This window comes from Oncorhynchus masou, chromosome 29 (genome assembly GCF_036934945.1).
Source record: "Oncorhynchus masou masou isolate Uvic2021 chromosome 29, UVic_Omas_1.1, whole genome shotgun sequence".
NCBI lineage: Eukaryota > Metazoa > Chordata > Actinopteri > Salmoniformes > Salmonidae > Oncorhynchus > Oncorhynchus masou.
Window position 1 is genome coordinate 29806533 of NC_088240.1, and position 21859 is coordinate 29828391.

General features: G+C 44.9%; 1 protein-coding gene across 19 annotated transcripts in view; it reads right to left on the minus strand.

The window, feature by feature from the left end:
- Positions 1–210: 210 nt before the first annotated feature.
- The window catches only part of LOC135519299 (CLIP-associating protein 1-B-like), a 91748-nt gene continuing 70099 nt past the window's right edge, over positions 211–21859 (minus strand). For 4 of the 19 annotated variants that reach the window (XM_064944446.1, XM_064944447.1, XM_064944445.1 and 1 more), the window contains 25 exons: positions 20214–20321; positions 19700–19756; positions 18653–18817; positions 16955–17059; positions 15941–16003; positions 15101–15204; positions 13109–13132; positions 12587–12698; positions 12306–12438; positions 11772–11835; positions 11317–11480; positions 10977–11055; positions 10545–10688; positions 9716–9805; positions 6532–6678; positions 6209–6315; positions 5732–5860; positions 5252–5390; positions 4713–4962; positions 4356–4415; positions 3960–4150; positions 3547–3675; positions 3173–3379; positions 2884–3000; positions 211–461 (listed from right to left, as the gene is read on the minus strand). In XM_064944446.1, coding sequence (XP_064800518.1) covers positions 375–461; positions 2884–3000; positions 3173–3379; positions 3547–3675; positions 3960–4150; positions 4356–4415; positions 4713–4962; positions 5252–5390; positions 5732–5860; positions 6209–6315; positions 6532–6678; positions 9716–9805; positions 10545–10688; positions 10977–11055; positions 11317–11480; positions 11772–11835; positions 12306–12438; positions 12587–12698; positions 13109–13132; positions 15101–15204; positions 15941–16003; positions 16955–17059; positions 18653–18817; positions 19700–19756; positions 20214–20321 — 2975 coding nt within the window. In that variant the 3' untranslated portion in view covers positions 211–374. The remainder of the gene's footprint in view (positions 462–2883; positions 3001–3172; positions 3380–3546; positions 3676–3959; positions 4151–4355; positions 4416–4712; positions 4963–5251; positions 5391–5731; positions 5861–6208; positions 6316–6531; positions 6679–9715; positions 9806–10544; positions 10689–10976; positions 11056–11316; positions 11481–11771; positions 11836–12305; positions 12439–12586; positions 12699–13108; positions 13133–15100; positions 15205–15940; positions 16004–16954; positions 17060–18652; positions 18818–19699; positions 19757–20213; positions 20322–21859) is intronic. The other 15 variants (XM_064944450.1, XM_064944449.1, XM_064944458.1 and 12 more) reach the window with 12 other exon arrangements.

The following is a 21859-nucleotide window of genomic DNA, read 5'->3' on the forward strand; positions in this document are numbered from 1 at the left end:
GTGTACAAAGCTGTCATCAAGGCAAAAGGTATCTACTTTGAACAATCTAAAATTAATTTTGATTTGTTTAACACTTTTTTGGTTACTACATGATTCCATATGTGTTATTGCATAGTTTTGATGTCTTCACTATTATTCTACAATATAGAAAATATTAAAAATAAAGACAAACCATTGAATGAGTAGGTGTGTCCAAACCTTTGACTGGTACTGTATGACTGTGTCCCAAATGACATAATATTCACTATATAGTGCACTACTTTTGACCAGAGCCCAAACGTAGTGGCCTATATAGGGAATAGGATGCCATTTAGGACACACACCATATCCCCTAATTCAGATGCAAAGTACAGACAGGCAGATCCCTCCTACAGCTAGCTGTGTGAGGACACATCCGAGGAACTGCTGCTGTTGCTGTTGGTCGTCTGGGCCCTCTTGATGTACAAGTTCAGCAGCTTCATCTGTAAGAAGAATATTATATGTTAAAACATAGTTATTATCATGGTGGAGCAAGGAGAAGTGGTAAGAGAAATAATAATGGCAATGTCAATTCAGAAGTCAACTGAAATTCCAATACCAGGAATTTAATTAGTAATTAAACACTAATGAAATGTTTCCTTTGCACAACGTTTTACTACAGTGTTCTCTAATGAGTACAACCCTGACAAACGCCAGTCCTGTACCCTTATGCAACCCAAGGACACGGGCCCCCGCAGATGGAACGTGGGGCAAAAATGACCCTCTCAACAACACACCATAGAGCAAACTAGTCGAAACCAGAGGCGAACTACAGACCAATGCTGGCACTAAGACTGCACTCAATGAGCTGTATACCGCAATAAGCAAACAGGAAAATGCTAATCCAGAGGCAGCGCTCCTAGTGGCCAGGGACTTTAATGCAGGGAAACTTAAATCTGTTATACCTCATTTCTACCAGCATGTTAAATGTGCAACCAGAGAGAAAAAAAAACTCAAGACCACCTTTACTCCACACACAAAGACACGAACAAAACTCTCCCTCGCCCTCCAGTTGGCAAATCTGACCATAATTCTATCCTCCCGATTCCTGCTTACAAGCGAAAATGAAAGCAGGAAGCACCAGTGACTCAGTCAATAAAAAAGTGGTCAGATGAAGCAGATACTAAGCTACAGGACTGTTTTGCTATCACAGACTGGAATATGTTCTGGGAGTACACCATATCAGTCACTGGCTTCATCAATAAGTGCATTGATGACGTCGTCCCCACAGAAATCTCTATTGCAATCTACACTGCCCTTTCACACCTGGACAAAAGGAACACCTATGTGAGAATGCTGTTCATTGAGTACAGCTCAGAGTTCAACACCATAGCACCCTCAAAGCTCATCACTAAGCTAAGGACTCTTGGACTAAACACCCCAACTAGAAGTCATGGATTACAGGCAACATCCGCAATGAGCTAAAGGGTAGATCTGCTGCTTTCAAGGAGCGGGACTCTAACCCGGAAGCTTATAACAAATCCCGCAACGCCCTCAGATGAACCATCAAACAGGCAAAGCGTCCATACAGGACTAAGATCAAATCGTACTACACCAGCTCCGACGCTCGTCGGATGTGGCATGGCTTGCAAACTATTGCACAAATGAGAGCTGTCCAGTGACACGAGCATACCAGACGAGCTAAATTACTTCTATGTTCGCTTCGAGGCAAGTAACACTACGGCTGGGCGATATAGCCAAAATCTCATATCCAGATATAGGTCATTTCATATCCAGATAATTATATCACGATATAGCACATTTTCTGTAAATTAAAATATAAAATGACCACATATTTCTTATTACATTCTGAATTATACTCAACAAATAAAAGGTACTTACTCATATTTGATTATTTATCCTTTTATTTAGAACCTTTGTGCACATTTTCAATTAAGCATGTAACAAAATATAAAATATGTATAAAATCTAAAAAAGGTAAATAGAAAACACTTAAACTATAGTTACAAACAAAATAAATATAGGCCTAAAATAAATAAATAAATAGTTTGTGTTGCAAATTTCCTTCCACACGACACATGTGGAAGAACGCAAAGCGTCGTCCAATTGACAAAAATATTAACAATGTCTACACTGTATTTCTGATCAATTTTATGTTATTTTAAATGGACAAAAAAAAGTGTTTTTCTATCAAAAACTAGGACATTTCTAAGTGACCCCAAACTTTTAAACGGTAGTGTATATATGGGGCGGAAGGTAGCCTAGTGGTTAGCGCGTTGGACTAGTAACTGAAAGTTTGCAAGATTGAATACCCAAGCTGACATGGTAAAAATCTGTTGTTCTACCCCTGAACAAGGCAGTTGACCCACTGTTCCTAGGCCATCATTGAAAATAAGAATTTGTTCTTAACTGACTTGCCTAGTTAAATAAATGTTAAATAAAAATATATCTTAGATTCTCCTCTTTTCACTATTTACCCCCATTCCAATGGTTATGCTGGGGAGAAAATCTGAACTGTAAATTGTTTAACATGTAATCAAGGCATTGTAGTATTGTTAATCATGGCTATGCCACAATAGCAATTTTGCCACCTAATTGCAGGGTATGTAGTAGTAGGCCTAGTTGGATAAGGCTGAATATGCACATGATGGAAGTTAGTGGTAAATATGAATTATTTAATAGAAAATGCATTGACTAAAATATGACAAATGATCCAGTTTTACTCGACTGATAAAAACAAACCAAGAATGATGAAATTACTCAAATGTGACTAAGACAAAATCTAAATCTAAAATAGCTGCCAAAATGAACACTGGTGTGTGGTGTAGTGTGTGTCTGTCTGTCTGTCTGTCAGTCAGGGCTTTGAGATGCTGATTGAGAACATGACAGTGGTGGGAAGTGTACCTTGCTGCCTGTGAGTAGCTGCAGGTGTGGTTTGAGCTCTTCTCCAATCACGGAGTAGATGGCCACCAGACAGAACACACTGGCCTTGCGAACACTACTCTCCGTGTTGTCATAGCCCTGGGAACAGATTTACGACGATCAGTATTAATGGACTGGCTGCCAGAAGGAAATACAGACAGAGAAACAAGAGTGCACACACACATTCACAAGCAGAAATCAGTGAACACACACACACGTACAGTACACTCTAACCAAACACTCATAATGCCAAACAGGACCAGATTCTCACCTGCAGTAGTCCTGGTATAATGTCAGGCAGCAGCTGGTGGAGGGACTCCTTGGTGATGCGTTCGATCACCTTGGTCTGCATCTTGATGGCAGCCAGGTTGATGGGGTAGTCAGCCGTCTGGACGATGGGACACAGCACCTTGATACACTGCTCTGGGTGGATGGAGCCGGCTAGGGTGGAGGCAGCCTCCTCCGCTGCCCGCACCACCTAGACAGAGAGGGAAGAGATCACTCATAATGCCTTTGTATATGGTGTGTACAGGGAGAACAGGACAGGTCCTAGTACCGAGGCATGGGGGGACACCCTTGCTTTTTCAGATGCCTATTGAGTAAATGGCTATAGAGCAATAATGTAAAGAATAAAAGGAATTGTACCTCCTTGTGGGAGTCTTTGTGTGCCTCCAGGGTCTTCATGATGGTGAGTTCAGCATAGTTCTTGAAGCGGGCCGGTTGGTTTCTCAGGATCTCCTTCAGTACCCGCAGAGCCAGGGCCCGGATGGTGTGCTATATGGAGGGAATAGGAAGAATGAGTGTCCATTAAACTTCCAAATATACACATACTGTACAGCCTTCCTGGAGCCATGCATGCCCACCACACACACCCACAGCCAAACCCTTTAACCCGTAGCAAGGCTTTCACGTTAGCAGCTTAATAAACAAGCTATTTGGTAGTACAGCTGCTGTCTAGTTATTCTGTATGCATGTGTTTGACACAATCCCTGCAAGTAAAACCTTTGAAATAGCAGTGATCTGCATAATCAGAGCTGCAGGAAGTATAGGATCCCTACGTCTTTATCCCCCAGTGTCTCCAGGAGCAGTAGGAGGATGGTCTTGAAGTGTTCGTCCCACACGGCCAGGCTGTCCTCTCGTGTGATCTTCAGCAGCTCCACCAAGGCCCCCTTACGCTCATCCACACGCTCGTTGTGATTGGACAGCTCCTTCAGAAGATCTGCCACAAGGTCTGAGTGGTCCTGGGAACCTGAGGAGAGGACAGAGGGGAACACTGGGTGAGTGGTATGGACCATACACCCCTCAGGCATACTTAGCGAGCTAGTATCCCCATGAACACAGCAAAAGTGACAGGAAATCACTCAAGACATTGAAATGGATGGCAATGGAAACAGCAATGAAACACTTCAGAAAGAAAATAAGAAAAAAACAGTCATAGAGTAGTGAGTCTTTACCCGGAGCAAAGCCCTTAGGCAGCACCATCTTGTTCTCACCACTGCCGTCCTGCCGACGGCCTGTAGTGGGAGGGAGGGAGGAGGGAGGGGAGAGGAGGAAGGTAGACAATCAGGAGGGAGGAGGACTGACTATAGCCAGCAGACTCACTATTCACTCCAGATAGAAGGCTATCCTATTCCCAATGTTTTTCATCAGCCACCATGTAACACTAGAATGAGCTAAACCTATTCTTCCTTTGTGCTGCCAAAACCTGAGGAAGCCACACATGTCATGACAATACAGGATGGATCAGAGTTGGTCAACATGGAGGTGGCGTCACAGGGTTAAGGGCCAAGCAGAGGTCAAAGGTGACTCACAGTCTCTGAACTGTTCCACGTCATCGTCGAACACGGCCTCCTTTAGGGCACTCTTGTCGTAGGATGAGGTGATGGTGTCCCCATAGCCGTAGGGGGCAAACTCCCTGGCCCGCGGCCCAGAGAAGGAGCGGGGAGACGGAGTGTTGAGGAGGGAGGTCTTGTTATCCAAGGCCGTACGCCCACCCTCCACCACATCCAGCCCCAAACGGGCATCCGAGCCTGGAGAGGACGCCACACCTTCACGCCCCACCTGAAGAGAGAGAAAGAAAAGAAACAGTTGTAGTCAGTTGAGGTCTTATAGACGACAAGTTTTGATGTAAAAAGAGCTTTATAGATTAATGTGATTTATTGTTACTCATGCACGTGAAAATGGCTATGATAACCAGGGAGGAAGAAACATGAAGCAACAGATTAGCCTAAATCCTACTCTTGATTTAATAATGAGCTATTTTGTAATGTGCTTCTCGTTGATGTCCCTTTCCTTCCCCAACATCAGTCAGTCAGTCAGTTTAATTTCCAGAGCTGAGGTAATGACTCACAGTATCGTCCCTCTTCCCTCTTGGTTCGTTGAGGTCCTCCTGGCTGCGATAGCTGAAACTCTGGATGGCTTCTGTGACCCCTCGCAGGGAGCTGTATATCTCATCAGAGTTCATGTTCTCTGTGTCATACTCCAACATACTGAGACAGAGGACGACAGGGGTGAGGGGTTATATACAGGGTGGTAAGGACAAAAACAAACACAGAGACATATACTCATACGAAGAGACTAGTTGTATTAGTCTTATACCATGCAAGGGCTCAAATTCATTGCTGTAGGTAAAATATGTATTTTGGATGCAGCTCTGACCATCGATGATTGGCGTGATGCTATAACTAAGAAGGGAGAGATAACTATCCAGAGAAGACTGGATGCCATAATGTAACATGAGACTTGAAGCAAGGAATCCCTATTGGTCGAGCGAAATTGGGAGGACTTCCAGTCCCGCCCCTCCTGGGGCCACGCCCCCTAGGAGTGTTACCTGGGAGAGTACGCTCTGCGGAGGACCCTGAGGGCGGGGCCAGAGGGGGTGGAGGGAGGCGGAGGAGGATGAGGGGGAGGGGGGTGCTTAGACAGCCCATCGCCACTCCAACATCCACCCCACAACCGACTGTGGCCACAGCACGGCCACGAGGGAAGGACGGACAGAAGGAGGAGGGAGAGAACGGGGCAAGGTGGGGGCAACAACACAAGGGATCACACACACAGAGAAGAGAGAAAGAAGGAAAAAGAGAAAGAAGAAGGGAAGAGTGCAGCAGAGGGAGGAAAAAAGAGAAAAAGAAACTAGTCTGATCTGAGTTGAGGTTAGAGGTAGGCATGCATTAACAAGGGAAGAGGATTAGAATGCATGGTGAAGAAGAACAAGCCATCAACCAGTGCTCCGTGGTTTAGCCATGCATTAGGAGACACAATGACACTCTCCCTGAAGATAAAGGTCTGAGAAAAGGGAGGTACGTACCTCGGAGACAGCCCACCATGGGAGCAGTTGGTCGGAGAGGTGAGGGGGCTGGTCCGGCTGGGGGTGTGGCGGGGTGGGGTCCGCCCAATAGTGTTGCTGGGAGAACTCTGAGAAATAGAAAGAGAAAAACAAGTTCATAACTTACAAAAGTTAATATCGAAGATCATGACCAAATGGAATGAAACCATTGGATCGCATACAAGTGAATTAACTAGTCTACCTCAGAAATAGGTTCAAAAGCTCAATCTTTCAAATCACCACACTAAAATTAACATGGCTGCTAGTGTAAAACACATCTTATATTCCTGGTTGTATTCCTTTACCACGCTGCTGGTGTTGCTGGAGTTCTTGAGGTGGTTGTGGAGCAGCTTGGTGGCTCCGTCCTGGAAGGTCTTGGGCAGGGCTCCCAGCAGCATGGTGAACTCTGGGGTGTTCAGCTCAAACAGAGAAATCAGCACCACCTGGGCCGCCTGGGGGGCAGAGGACAGAGGGACATACAGTAGTTAAAAGTGGGGTTACGGACTACCTGAGGGGCAGAGGACAGAGGGACATACAGTAGGGGATAGGTACATACAGTAGTTAAAAGTGGGGTTACGGACTACCTGAGGGGCAGAGGACAGAGGGACATACAGTAGTTAAAAGTGGGGTTACGGACTACCTGGGGGGCAGAGGACAGAGGGACATACAGTAGTCAATAGTGGGGTTACGGACTACCTGGGGGGAAGAGGGGATAGGTACATACAGTAGGGGGCAGAGGGGATAGGTACATACAGTAGGGGGCAGAGGGGATAGGTACATACAGTAGGGGGCAGAGGGGATAGGTACATACAGTAGGGGGCAGAGGGGATAGGTACATACAGTAGGGGGCAGAGGGGATAGGTACATACAGTAGGGGGCAGAGGGGATAGGTACATACAGTAGGGTGCAGAGGGGATAGGTACATACAGTAGGGGGGCAGAGGGGATAGGTACATACAGTAGGGGGGCAGAGGGGATAGGTACATACAGAAGGGGGGCAGAGGGGATAGGTACATACAGTAGGGGGCAGAGGGGATAGGTACATACAGTAGGGGGCAGAGGGGATAGGTACATACAGTAGGGGGGCAGAGGGGATAGGTACATACAGTAGGGGGCAGAGGGGATAGGTACATACAGTAGGGGGCAGAGGGGATAGGTACATACAGTAGGGAGCAGAGGGGATAGGTACATACAGTAGGGGGCAGAGGGATAGGTATATACAGTAGGGGGCAGAGGGGATAGGATACATACAGTAGGGGGCAGAGGGGATAGGTACATACAGTAGGGGGCAGAGGGGATAGGTACATACAGTAGGGGGCAGAGGGGATAGGTACATACAGTAGGGTGCAGAGGGGATAGGTACATACAGTAGGGGGCAGAGGGGATAGGTACATACAGTAGGGGGCAGAGGGGATAGGTACATACAGTAGGGGGCAGAGGGGATAGGTACATACAGTAGGGGGGCAGAGGGGATAGGTACATACAGTAGGGGGCAGAGGGGATAGGTACATACAGTAGGGGGCAGAGGGGATAGGTACATACAGTAGGGGGCAGAGGGGATAGGTACATACAGTAGGGGGCAGAGGGGATAGGTACATACAGTAGGGGGCAGAGGGGATAGGTACATACAGTAGGGGGCAGAGGGGATAGGTACATACAGTAGGGGGCAGAGGGGATAGGTACATACAGTAGGTGGCAGAGGGGATAGGTACATACAGTAGGGGGCAGAGGGATAGGTACATACAGTAGGGGGCAGAGGGGATAGGTACATACAGTAGGTGGCAGAGGGGATAGGTACATACAGTAGGGGGCAGAGGGGATAGGTACATACAGTAGGGGGCAGAGGGGATAGGTACATACAGTAGGGGCAGAGGGGATAGGTACATACAGTAGGGGGCAGAGGGGATAGGTACATACAGTAGGGGCAGAGGGGATAGGTACATACAGTAGGGAGCAGAGGGGATAGGTACATACAGTAGGGGGCAGAGGGGATAGGTACATACAGTAGGGGGCAGAGGGGATAGGTACATACAGTAGGGGGCAGAGGGGATAGGTACATACAGTAGGGGCAGAGGGGATAGGTACATACAGTAGGGAGCAGAGGGGATAGGTACATACAGTAGGGGGCAGAGGGGATAGGTACATACAGTAGGGAGCAGAGGGGATAAGTACATACAGTAGGGGGCAGAGGGGATAGGTACATACAGTAGGGAGAAGAGGGGATAGGTACATACAGTAGGGGGCAGAGGGGATAGGTACATACAGTAGGGGCAGAGGGGATAGGTACATACAGTAGGGAGCAGAGGGATAGGTACATACAGTAGGGGGGCAGAGGGGATAGGTACATACAGTAGGGAGCAGAGGGATAGGTACATACAGTAGGGAGCAGAGGGGATAGGTACATACAGTAGGGAGCAGAGGGGATAGGTACATACAGTAGGGAGCAGAGGGGATAGGTACATACAGTAGGGGGCAGAGGGGATAGGTACATACAGTAGGGGGCAGAGGGGATAGGTACATACAGTAGGGGGCAGAGGGGATAGGTACATACAGTAGGGAGCAGAGGGGATAGGTACATACAGTAGGGGGCAGAAGGGATAGGTACATACAGTAGGGGGCAGAGGGGAGAGGTACATACAGTAGGGAGCAGAGGGGATAGTTACAGTAAACAGTGTGTTAGGTGGGCTTCCTTTGGGATGTAGGGTACAGACATAGTCAATAGTGGGTTATGTATTTATGTATTCCTACAGGGAAGCCCTTTGCTCCACTAAGAGCTACGTCTGTTGTCAGGTATCCCTACCAGTGGGAGGCTTGGAACACAGTGAGACGTGTTATATGCTGGCTAAAACAGTACTGAGTAACCGTTAGTCACTTTATCAAACACGTTTTTGCAACTATTGCTGTAATATAGTCCATTATATGTTTGCGGTAAGAGACATCATGCTTCTAGCAGGTCAGATATTGCTTCCAACCAGGACTGAGACATTCCCTTAATAAGCACAATGTTAAATCAAGTGATTCATTCTACTACAAACGACCATGTTAGCATGCATATGGACAGGGTGTTAATGTGGTTCAGAACAGACAAATGTGTTCGGCACAGAGAACAGAAGACGAAAAAACAGCAGTCAAGTTTTCACATTGTTATTTAGCAACGACATCAGCCGGTAGAACTCTCACTTCAAAAAAACAAAGCAACAATCCATTCTCACAGTCCTTACATAAATACTGTTTAGTGTTGTAGTAGTGTTTTGTTGGCCAACAAAAGTATTTTCACTCTCAAACCAGTCCATTTATCCACAATCAAAGTCGCAAGGCATAGCTACTGCAGGTTAGAGCGAGCGATAGAAAGGGCTAGAGAGGGTAAAGATGAGGTGGGAGAGGCCACACTTGAGATCGTTTCCCACTCGTTGAGGCAGTTTGGTGTCGGTGCGGCTCGGCGGGCGGAGCGTGCTTGGCATTGGACAGTGATTGGTTGATGAGCCACTACCTGCTTACACCTCTCTTCCAGGTGCCCCTCCAGTAAGGCTGCAGTACCGGACCTGCCTGATAGCTCCTCCACCACCCAGTTATGAAGGGTCTGGGGCACAGTGGCAGGGGGGTAGAATTATGGGTATTGTAGTTTTGACAAAGGAAAGCAGATGTTTATAGTAGTACACGACTATAAACCTAGACGTGGTTATAGCTGTATGCCGGGTCCTCCTGTGGGATGCAGTTAAGGTAGAAAGTTTGTCTCTATTAGAAAACAATAAAAAGCATTAAAACTATATATATTTCCCCCACCGTCAAAGGTCATTTTGAGTCTACCTGTTTTTAGTACCCTACTGCGTGAGAAACGCCTTGTGTTAAAACACTAGCTAGTTGGGGACTTAATTTGGAACGTCCTGCCTCAGCACAGGGAGATGGTGTCTGCTAAGGTCATTCCTGGTGGCACATGGCATCATTGACAACCGCTTAGAACATCAACAAATACAAACAAAGGAGGTGAAACCCACTGGATGGATAGCTACAGTACATAACTAGATCTTAATATCGATAACATTGAAAAACTATTGAATGCATTTCCTCTAAAAAGGATGGGTTCTGAGTTTAAGATTAATCAACAAATGATAACACACTTAATCCAAGTGAATATATGATAAAAACAGTTCAAGCTGAATTTGTTTGAGGAAGTAGGCTAATCCAGCTGCTGTACTATTAGCAGTGCAGTATTCGCATGGCTTTCTGCCTGGACAGCATGTGGTTCAGCTAGTCCTTATAGAGCACATAGAGTAGATACCTACATTAAGTAGTAGTTCCTACTTCCCACTGAGACATACCTTCCTGACGTCAGAGCTCTTGGGTTCTGTGGTCCACGTAATGATGCGAGATACAGCCAGTCGCGTTTCACTGGAGTTGACAAAGTCTGTAGGATCCATCTGTCTTCCCAGTGACTCTATGTACTTCAGGATGGCTACCTTCACCTGTGTGATACACACATGGTTGAGCTTCACGATACACACATGGTTGAGCTTCACGATACACACATGGTTGAGCTTCACGATACACACATGGTTGAGCTTCACGATACACACATGGTTGAGCTTCACGATACACTCGGGCATTAAGCAAGTTTACTTTTAAAATGTTTGACAATATCACCCTTGTACTGTAGTTACTGGCATATGAAATCTTAAATTGTTAGACCCAGAGCCAACCCCCAAAACAAACAGGGAATGATCTAGTTATGTGACCTTCTCTGCATACTGTACCTTGAGGTTGGGTGTCTGTGTCTGATCCACAATGAATCTCATCAGGATGTTAAACTGCTGATCAAACGGAAAAGACTCCCTGAGAAGAACAAAACAGAAAACAAAATCAGTTACTAAATTAAATGAGTGAAATTATACTCAAAATGGTATTTTCACACAACTGAACCAAAAACAGCTGTAATGAGCTGGCCTAGTGACAAATCCACCATAGTCGCTAGAACAGTGCTGAAAAGGACTGTAAAAAATAAAATATCCAAGTCAACACAGTTTGGTTTGGGTCGGCATGATAGTGTAAAAATGGCATGAGATGTTATCGGAGGGGGGATTTAGAGATCCATACCTGGTGATGTCCAGAGCCTTCTGAACCTTGGCCTGGACAGACCCCAGCAGGTCAGCTCCCATCTTCTTCAGTAGCTGGGTGAGCAGGACAAACAGCCAGTCCTGCAGGTCCTCTCTGTGCACCAGGATAAAGTCTACCAGAGTCTCTAGAAACATACTGAACACCTGAGGAACACACACACACACAACCATCAACAACTGACAACATATCATCTTTATAAGTAACAACACAGGCAATAAGTGTCTGTATAGTAGAAAACTGAGATTAAAAACACACACTTACTCTCTGTTGTTAAAATCCACACCAAAGCAGGCCATGCAACAAAACACACTCAATTAGTTTTCAGACAAATCACTGCTAAGCAATGGGTTTTTGGATTTCAAAAGTAAAAGCTATGAGTGAGTATCATTGTATTGATATGAAACGTTCAAACAGCTGAACATCCTGTCACCTACCTTGCTGTGTGGATCTGCGAACATCCTGGTGAAGATTTCACAGAGTCTCTTCAGCTCCACCCGGCTGCAACACACAACAGCATCCGCCGGCACACATGAATAAACATAGGCACACACAGACATCAGAGAGGCTTGACGTAAAGCGCCTTCTTCAGGATACAGAATGCTGGTGGCCTGACAGGGAAACTAAGAGAGAGCCGACAGTGAAACAACTTTGTCTGAAATTAATCTTTCACTGCACCATCTGACAGGCGGCTTTATACCTGCAGGCTGCTCACAAACTCATTTCTTCCCCAATTAAGGAAAGCTATAAAAAGAAACCCATCGCAGGACCCTTGACCTGCTCGCCTCTTCAAAAGTTGGACATTTAAAAAAAGGAAATGACCATGAAATATGAACAAACACAGCAGGCACAACACTCTAAACACAAACTATACATTCTCCAAACTCTACATTATAAACACAAACCCTTACTTTATCCTTATAGATTCCTTTGTAAAAGGTCCACCCCCCCCCCCCATGCCCTGGGCTGACCTGAGTATTCTTTGACTCTTCAGCAGGTTCTGCAGTCCCAGCAGTCCCTCCTTCCTCTCAGACCAGTTGGAGCTGGCACAGTGGTTGAGTACCTCTGCCACATCCTCTGTCTGACGCAGGTAGTGAGGGATACCTAGATAATGACAATATATACAATTTAGCAGACGCTTTTATCCAACATGAGTACGTACATTTTAGCATATGTACATCTAGTGGGAATCTAACCACTACCTTTGTGTTGCTAGTGCCACGTTCTTACCAACTAACACAGGACCACATACCTCCGTTCCGGGAGCCGTACGACCGTTCCGAGCAGGCGCTGGACGCATCACTGTTAGCGTCATCGTCAGAGTAGATACCAGGAGACTCATAGCGCCGCCTCATAGGCTTCCGCTGTTGGGAGGGGAATGGGGAGGGATGGGTTAATGGTGACTTCACAGGTCATAGGAACAGGAGAAAAGTGGGACAGACAGACTAAAACTCTGTAGGAAATGCTTGGTCACTCAAACTCAGCCATGATGTAGGATTTGATGAGCTACAATGCACAATGAATGAGGTATTGCCATGCAATTTGTTCCAACTGTTGATTTATCATGATTGATGATGGACATGCAATGAGATTATTAAATTGTGTTATAAGAATGCATACTGTTAATCATAATATGGGAGATTTTATTGAAAAATAAATCAAATCTGCCAGTTAGGCCTAAGGGCAACATTTAGTGATTATATTTTGCATGTATAATCTTTGTTGATTAGTGAATAGAATGAATATACAAACGGTACACAAATTGGACAATTACCTTATTTCTGGAGTCTCCTAATAGCTGAAGTTAAAGATAACCAATGAGGAAAGAAGAAAAGAGGTGAACTGTCAAGAAGGGAAAACATGAGTGCAGTCCTCCTGGTGAGTAAGAGAAGACATTTTAAAATGTTTCTCTCTACACTTTATCAATGTTGAATTACTTGCAGTCTAAGTTTATCCCCCATATACAGTGGGCTCCAAAATTACTGGCACTGAGGCGACTAGCAATACACAAACAATACTTACAAAAATATAAACAATATAATTATAGAGATAAACTCAAAATACCAACATGTGAGAAATACTGTACCTTTTTAATGTTTCAATGGAACCCACCAAAATCATACAAAATACATTTCACCAAAATCAAGGTTTCATAATTATTGGCACTCCTCATTTAGTGCTTAGTGCCACCACCTCTGGGCAAGGATAACAGCATGGTCTTTTCCTCTAATGTTTGACAAAGTTAAGGAACACATTTGGAGGGATTTTGGACCATTCCTCTATGCAGAACCTTCACATTCTTGGGTTTGCGCTTATCAACTGCCCTCTTCAACTCAGCCCACAGGTTTTCGACTGGATTGAGGTCCGGCGACTGACATGGCGATGGCAGAACATTTATTTTGCTGTCACAGAACCATTTCTGTGTGGATCTTGAGGTATGCTTTGTGTCATTGTCTTGTTGGAAAGTCCACATACGGCCAAGATCCAGCCTTCTGGCAGAGGCAACCAGATTGTCAGCCAAAATTGCCTGGTACTTGGTGGAGTTCATTATGCCATCAGTCTTAACAAGTGCCCCTGGACCTCTGGAATTAAAAACAGCCCCAAAACATCATTGACCCACCACATTTCACCGTGAGTATGAGGTGCCTCTCCTTGTATGCATCTCTGTTTCGACGCCAAACATGCCGATGCTGTATCTGACCAAAACGTTACATTTTGGTCTCATCTGACCAGAGCACCTTCCAATCATAATTTAAATGACGTTTGGCTCCAAGCCCTTGCGTCTGTGTCTCGGGTCATTAAGGGCTTTTTGCTGGCAACTCTTCCAAAGAGCCTGTGGTTGTGTCTGATAGTGTTGTGTCTGACAGTGCTTTTTTAAATCTGGTGATTTAAGACGCCACCAAGGCCAGCAATTATTTCACAGTGATTCTTGGGGATTTTGTAGCATTTCTCTCACGATCCTCCTCCCTATCCTGGGGGGCAAAATGCATTTGCGTCTTCTATCCGTGAGGTTTTCAACTGTTCCATATCTTTTTAATTTTTAAATAATTGCCCCAACTTTGCTCAGTGTTATATTCAATGGTTTGTGGATCTTCTTGTAGCCATTACCAGATTTATGAAGGTCTACGACCATCTGTCTCTTTTGAACTGCCAGTTCTTTTCTTCATGGTGTTGGATGACAAAGGAATAGTGCATGTGTGTTACCTCATTTTTATACCCTAGTGAAAGAGGAAGTGATGAAATGGCTCAATATAGTTCCTTAACACTTAGATGCACTTAAATAAGTGGAATTTAATTCCTGGTTTAATGTTGGTAATGTTATTTACAATAATCTTTAAGGGTGCCATTAATTGTGAAACCTTGATTTGGATAACAGTGATTTTTAATTAAATCAATAAATTATTTTGTTGGTTTCCATTGAAACATTAATAAAGTACAGTATTTTTCACATGTTGGTATTTTGAGTTTCTCTCTATAATTATATTGTTTATATTTTTTAAAGTATTGTTTGTGCATTGCCAGTCATGGGTGCCAGTAATTTTGGAGCCCACTGTATATTCTGATAGTCATACACAAACAAACACAAGCACTCTTGATGATTTCATGTCATTACATTTGACTTCTTAATGCAGTTATTTTCTGCCAAATGCAAAACAGGCAATACCTCCTGGGAGTCCCTCGGCCATTAACTGTCACTCTATCTTGAGACAAACGGTAGTGAGGTCCTTCAGAACTGGCAACTAGTAAGAGTTGATTGGTGACTTACCAGTGCGTCAGCCACAGCAGCCTCCACCTCAGTGCCAGTGTTGAGGACTCTCATGGCGTTCACTGAGGCAGAAATGCGGGCCTGGTGGATCAAACCAAATCGGTCTGGGGAGGGAAGAGAGGTAGAGGAAACAGAGGAGAAAGCCATTGGAATTGCTGTCAGGGACTTACGTCAGAATACGGTAATCAAATCTCAGGCAAGATATGATGGGGTTTACAGGGCAAAGAAATTAAAGAGTTTGGCATGAAAACACCAAAAAGCTTGGAAATGAAAAACACCAAAAAGCTTGGAAATTAAAAATACCAAAAAGCTTGGAAATGAAAAACGCCAAAAAGTTTGACTGATAAATGAAAAAAATTATGGTGAAATAAAGATGAAGAGGCACCAACCACCAACAGAAATCACCACAGAATGACTTGTTTGAAACACCTCATGAAAAATGAAGAAAAAATAACCCCACTGACACTTGCAGATGGGAAAATAAAACAAATCTGATGAGATACTTTATTGTATTAAGTACAAATACATTATACAACGTCCAAAACGTCAATAACAAGGAGAAAATTATATAGGTGGGGATATCATGATTACGCAGTATGAAACACAAGCATTTTAAAATAAAATCACAAAACACATTGAAGCAGATGACCACAGCACATATGAAAAATCTTCTTGTCAATTAAAAGACCAGTACAAGCTTGAAAAGTTGGAATAAATGTTGCCTCAGGGTGGGCACAGCAGGGTGGGGTGGGCACAGCCATCACAGTATTTTTGTATGGACACATGCTGGCATAGTCACTATTATGGGGGACGGAGAAAGGGGTGGGGCATGCAGGTCACCTGACTGGCTGTGGGGGTCAGCCGTGGATAAGGCGCTGGTAGAGCGGGAGGTACGTCGGGAGGCTGCAAGGGACAGGACGGGTGAGTGACACCAGCGGGTTTAGTGACACATACACGACAGGTACCGTCCTCTGTAGATGACTAAGGCTCAGCGCCTGGCTGCATTCAGCTGCTATAGCTATGACCAACCAGCCAAACAAGGGGTGCTTATATTTGTCCTGTTTCACAAATGTACAAGTGTGTGTTGTGAAATGGAAGGGTGTTTTTTTGCATATCCCACGGCAACCCTGGAGCAAATCGGGTTAAGTGACTTGCTCAAGGGCAGATTTAATCTAGTCAGCTCGGGGATTCAAACTAGCAACCTTTCGGTTACTGGCCCAATGCTCTATCTGCTAGGCTTCCTGCTGCCCGCTTTTTCACACAATTTTGTTGCTTTTTCCCCCTCTGTCTCCCATGACAAAAGCAGTGACAAAGTTGTGTCATTTCCTGTGATGTGACAGCAACACAGGAAAGAGCGGAGAAGCAGGTCAGCTATGGACATTGAATACGATGATGCATACAGTAAACTGTTTACTGTCGTCACTGCCTTTTTTTCTCTGCCTCTTGATTTAGATTTATTATGAGATATGTACAATAAATGATTGGGCCTAAGTGATTGGAGAAAAAATGGTGATCTTTTGGTGGTAATTTATTACACAGTCAAAGACACAGAAACGTATTTATATAGGATAACATTTGGAGCATTCCCAACAAAACAGACAGAAGTGCAGTGATTATATTCCAGAACCTTTGAGAGGGTTAGTGCATGCAGACTAGATCAGAACAGGCAAAAGGAGAGGTCTATACCCCTTAGTTCTCGAGTGGGATCTTCTATCTAGATGCCCTGGGGTGTAGAGAGGCTGGAACAGAGAGTAGGGGTCTAGAGGAGGGGGACTACGAGACTGAGGGGTGTGTACTAGTGGGCCTTGCTGCTTCCAAGAGGCTTCCTGGTGTCCGGTTGGTTGTGGTACTCACCAAGAGGCTTGAAGCCCCGAGCAGGGCTGGTGTCTCTGCTGCTTTCCCTAGATGTGTCCCTGCTGCAGCCCTGACTCATGCTGGGCCGGGGGATACGGCTCCTTGCTAGCGTGTTGTAGGAGGAGAGAGGAGTACCAGGAACAAGAGCTTTACCACACAGCCTGGCTGTCAGTAGGACGGTAGAACACAGGTTTGGGGTTAGTGAGGTGAGGCCTGGGGTGGGGCTGGGGTTGGAGACTGGGGTGAGGGGTAGGAGGACTCTGGGGCGTGGTGCTGGGTTGGAGTATGCTGGACATCAGGTTAGATTTTAAACACCTACGTTAGCGCAAGTCAGTTTTGATTTTTTTTTCTTATTTCACGGCAAGGTTTAGTTGGTCTGTGAAAAGACCTTTGGTATGACCGTAGCTTACAACAGATACAGAGTTAACATACAAAACAAAAACAAAAAAGATAAACAACAACAAAAAACATTTTTAAGAGGGTATAAAAAGATACGGTCAAATCGCCAAAGAAAATAAAAGACAAACAGTTAAATTCAGTTGTTGTCATAAATATACAAAACATATGATGAAAAAAGACGACAAGAAGAAAACCAACTACATATCAATGGAAAACGTTCATTGCAACATGTAATTGATCATTGTGTGTGTCCAGAATGTTTCAATCTCATCCATGGACAGATAGAAAAAAAGGCACCCTTCCCAACTCAGATGGTATTGTTCACAACAGACTGACAGACAGACAAGAGGGTAACCTCAGACAGCACACTGATAACAAGCCAAGATGGAGCGAGCTGGTTGGTCAGCCCTGGCATTGAAGAAATACACAGACCAATCAATCACAGCGATAGGACAGAGAGTCAGAGAAGAGCCAGTGACTCAGACTGACTGGAAGGACATAAGCTGGGTTGCTGATGACCAGGCTAACCATACAGAGGCTCATCCACTTTCCTGAAAGAGGCGGCACCACCCCATTGATGTGACACGCCTGGAAGATGCTAACAAACACAACCAAGATGAGACCCTCCCAAAACACAGTTCTACTTAGCTGCTTACCTAGACAGATAGTTATAGTCTGAAGAAGTTGAAAGTCAAACTCTTACCATTCACCCTCTACAAGGGGCCGTGACTTTGGCTAGTCAGCATTTTTTCATCCATTATTTGAGTGCAAAAGGTCCATTGGTACTTCATAATAGTACTATGGGGGTCCCTTGTTCAAGGCTTATCTTCTGTATTTGTGTTTCCTTGTTTTGTGTTAATGACCAGGAAACCTAGATCATGTATAGATCATGTATACAGTACACTCTTGGTGTGCTGTATATACTGTTATCACTAGATAGATGGGAGTGTGCAATGAGGACGTTGGGCATATATATCATCGGTGTGGTATTATTTACCAAGCATTTCACTACACCCGCAATAACATCTACTAAATATGTGTATGTGACTCATAAAATGTCATTTGATCAGCATGTGCTGTATGCTAGGCATGTGCTGTATGCTATGCATGTGCTGTATGCTATGCATGTGCATCCGGTGTGTAGGTTATATAACACACTGTTTATTATAGCAGTTACTTAGTTACTATGTGCGTTGTTAGCAAATAACAAATGTATTTTTCCTAGTGTATAGAGTGCATGAATGCCCTATGTTGGGTTTACTTGCATGACGCTGATATTGTGATATAACTGTCCCTTACCTAGGCCCAGCCTGTTGGGAGAGGAATCTCTACTGCAGCCCTGGCTGCGGGGGACCTTGCTCCTCTTGTCTGCAGGGGTGCTGGAGGCTGAGGGGGGCCTGCTGATCCTCCCGTACCCAGACGAGTGGCCCAGCAGCTTGCCAGGGGAACTGGAGCGACTGCCAGCTGCAGCAAGGATAACACACAGGACCCACAGTCAGAGAGAGTGGGACATTACACCCTTTCAGACAAGATATGATGGGTCACAGCGAGTGACGCACCTCTCCATGGCATGCTGGGAAGGTTCTGTCACGGCTCAAAGCTGAATTCCCTCATGCTCTGCCTCCCTCTTTCTGGGGATGTTTCATTACTTCAATGTTTCTAAAGGCATATGTTGCTTTTATTGTGGTAATAACACCTAGCAGACACTTATCTGAAGTACAGTACAGTGAGTCCATAATATGTGTATGTGATCCCAGTGAGAATTGAACCCACGACCTTGGCTTTGCTAGTGCCACACTCTTACCAACTGTGCACATACAATGTGTTTAGAGTGCTTTGGGACAAAGATATTCTCTGTATATCCTACAAGGCGGATAACATAGGCATGGGGTTTCAGCTTTGATGAGATAAACAGTGACAGACAAACAGATAATAAACAGTTGCAGGACAAACAAGATGGGGTTAAATCCAGTTTGTAACTGGGCTTTGGGAAAACAAACCAGTGATTACAACAACAACAACAACGACAACAGTTCAGAGGACATAGACAACCACATATATTAACGACATTGGACAACAACCAATATAAACAACATTGGACGAAAACCAATATTAACAATCAACAATTTAAGATAATAAGGCAGTGCGGAAGGAACCACGTATTTGACAATGCAAACTCCAAACAGCTTGTGAGACTATAAAAAAAATGAATTATAATACAGACACTTGAGTTGAATGGAGCATGCTGGTATGACGTGATGAGTCTAAAAACTAGAAGAATGAGTTGATTGACATGCAGAGAACTGCAGAGGATGAAGGGGCGGGACTAAGAACTGGACGCTTTACTCTGATTGGATGAAGTTCGGGCCTTACCACCCCCAGTGGGGTTAGCAGATCTGGATCCTGTGGTTGTTATGGTAGCGAGCGGCAGAACAGGACGTGAAAATAAAAACGGTCAATGTGACAGGAAGTAGTGTTTACCCAGCATGCACTGGGTCAGATGTTAACTGTGCATGTCATGTTACACGTGCAATAATCATTGAAGCCCCTCAAGTCTTCACAGACACAGAGAGAGAAAAACCACACACACAAGACACAAATACATCTTGTGGGCGCAGTAATAACAGTGGCTCCAAGTTCCTTCAGGATGCTGAAGTACATGAGGTAAAACATCACACAGACTGACAAGAGAAACTGAAGGAGAACCTAGTATGACCTCACAGCAGGCAGGTTAAACGTCATACTGAGGGTTTACATGAAAGAGACTGGAGATGACAATGTGGACTGGCTTCCCTGAGTTCAGACAGTATGCAGTGAGGGAGAGATTTTGCTGACAATGTGTGCGTGTGTGTATACTCACGCTGGGACTGGGACATCATTTTGGCTCGGCTGCGCCCCCTGCTGTCAGTCACAGTAGCGCTGGCTCCGACAGCATTGCCGGAGCTTGTTCTCCTCGTACGCACACGGCCTGGAGACAACAACACACACACAGGGAGAGATGGACAAACACACAGGGAGTTAGTGAGAGTGTTGAAGACACTACACTACAAATTATACTGTATCCAGGAAGCTGTTCACCACAACACAAAACACTGAAAGAAACTACTATAAACAGATGGTGACAAAAGACCTGACTGAGGAGAGAGAGTGTTCTGAAACACAGATATAGGGAGAAACAAACAAAAGACTCTCACAAAGACCATGTTCTCACTCAAGGGCTCCATCAAACATGCATTGGATCTGAGAAAGGTTTGTCTTGGTTTTGCTTTTTTATTACAGTTTTTTGGGGTAATTTTTACTCCTTTTTCTCCCCAATTTCGTGGTATCCAATTGGAAGTTACAGTCTTGTCCCATCGCTCCAACTCCCGTACGGACTCAGAAGAGGCGAAGGTCGAGAGCCATGCATCCTCCGAAACGCGACCCTGCCAAGCCGCCCTGCTTCTTGACACACTGCTCGCTTAACCCAGAAGCCAGCCGCACCAATGTGTTGGAGGAAACACCGTACAACTGGTGACCGTGTCAGCGTGCATGCGGCCGGCACGCCACATGCTAGAGCATGATGGGACAAGGACATCCCGTGCGGGCAAACCCTCCCCTAACCCGGACGACTCTGGGACAATTGTGCACCGCGTCATGGGTCTCTCGGTCAAACCCAGATCTGTAATGACACCAGTGCCTTAGACCGCTGCGCCACTCGGGAGGCCCGAGTAAGGTTTGTCTAAAGCAACTAGTAACATCATGACCCAACACACCTTGCTTTGGAGCATGTCAAACTGTGCATATTATACACAATGTATGATATTCGTTAGCAAAATCCCACATAAAATGTCTCTAGCATCATCATACTTGCAATCCAGCCAAGTAATATTCCTAAAAGCTAGGACAACACAGACTGACGCTGAGAAAGCGATCTCTTTCCACAACAGCAGGAACTTGTCCCTAGATTAAGGAACACCTTAGCCAATAATAACTCTTACTTTCAGACAGTCTTCACAAGCGCTTTGTTCGAATATGGGCGGAAGCTATGACCTTATTTTCATTGGAAGATGTTTGTTAGGCGAGGTCCTCCTTAGTCAGAAAATATTGCACTAGATTCTAGAACAACCGCATTACACAACAGGATAGGGGACAGCCCTTTCTTTAAACAAACTTTGGGTCTAGAAAGTCTCAGTGACATGTAGATAATAAAAGAGTAGACACAGTGGACTAAATATAGAAAACCAAGAGGTAGACGATCAGCTTGAGAAGCAGGCAAGAGTAAACCTCAGCGACCTCTGACCCCTAACTCAGACCACAGAGTGGGCGAGTTTCCCTGCATGCAACATTCACCTTTACACAAATATCACAGGGTCCTTTCCCTTCACTAATCACTAATAAACAGTACAAAATGTAAAGGACAACGACTTAATTAGTTGTGTATAACGTGCGGGGGAGGAGAGGTGTCGTGGTGTGCTGTGTTGACTGCAGATAGCCATCTAACCATGTCTGTCGTCAGTAATCAATTAT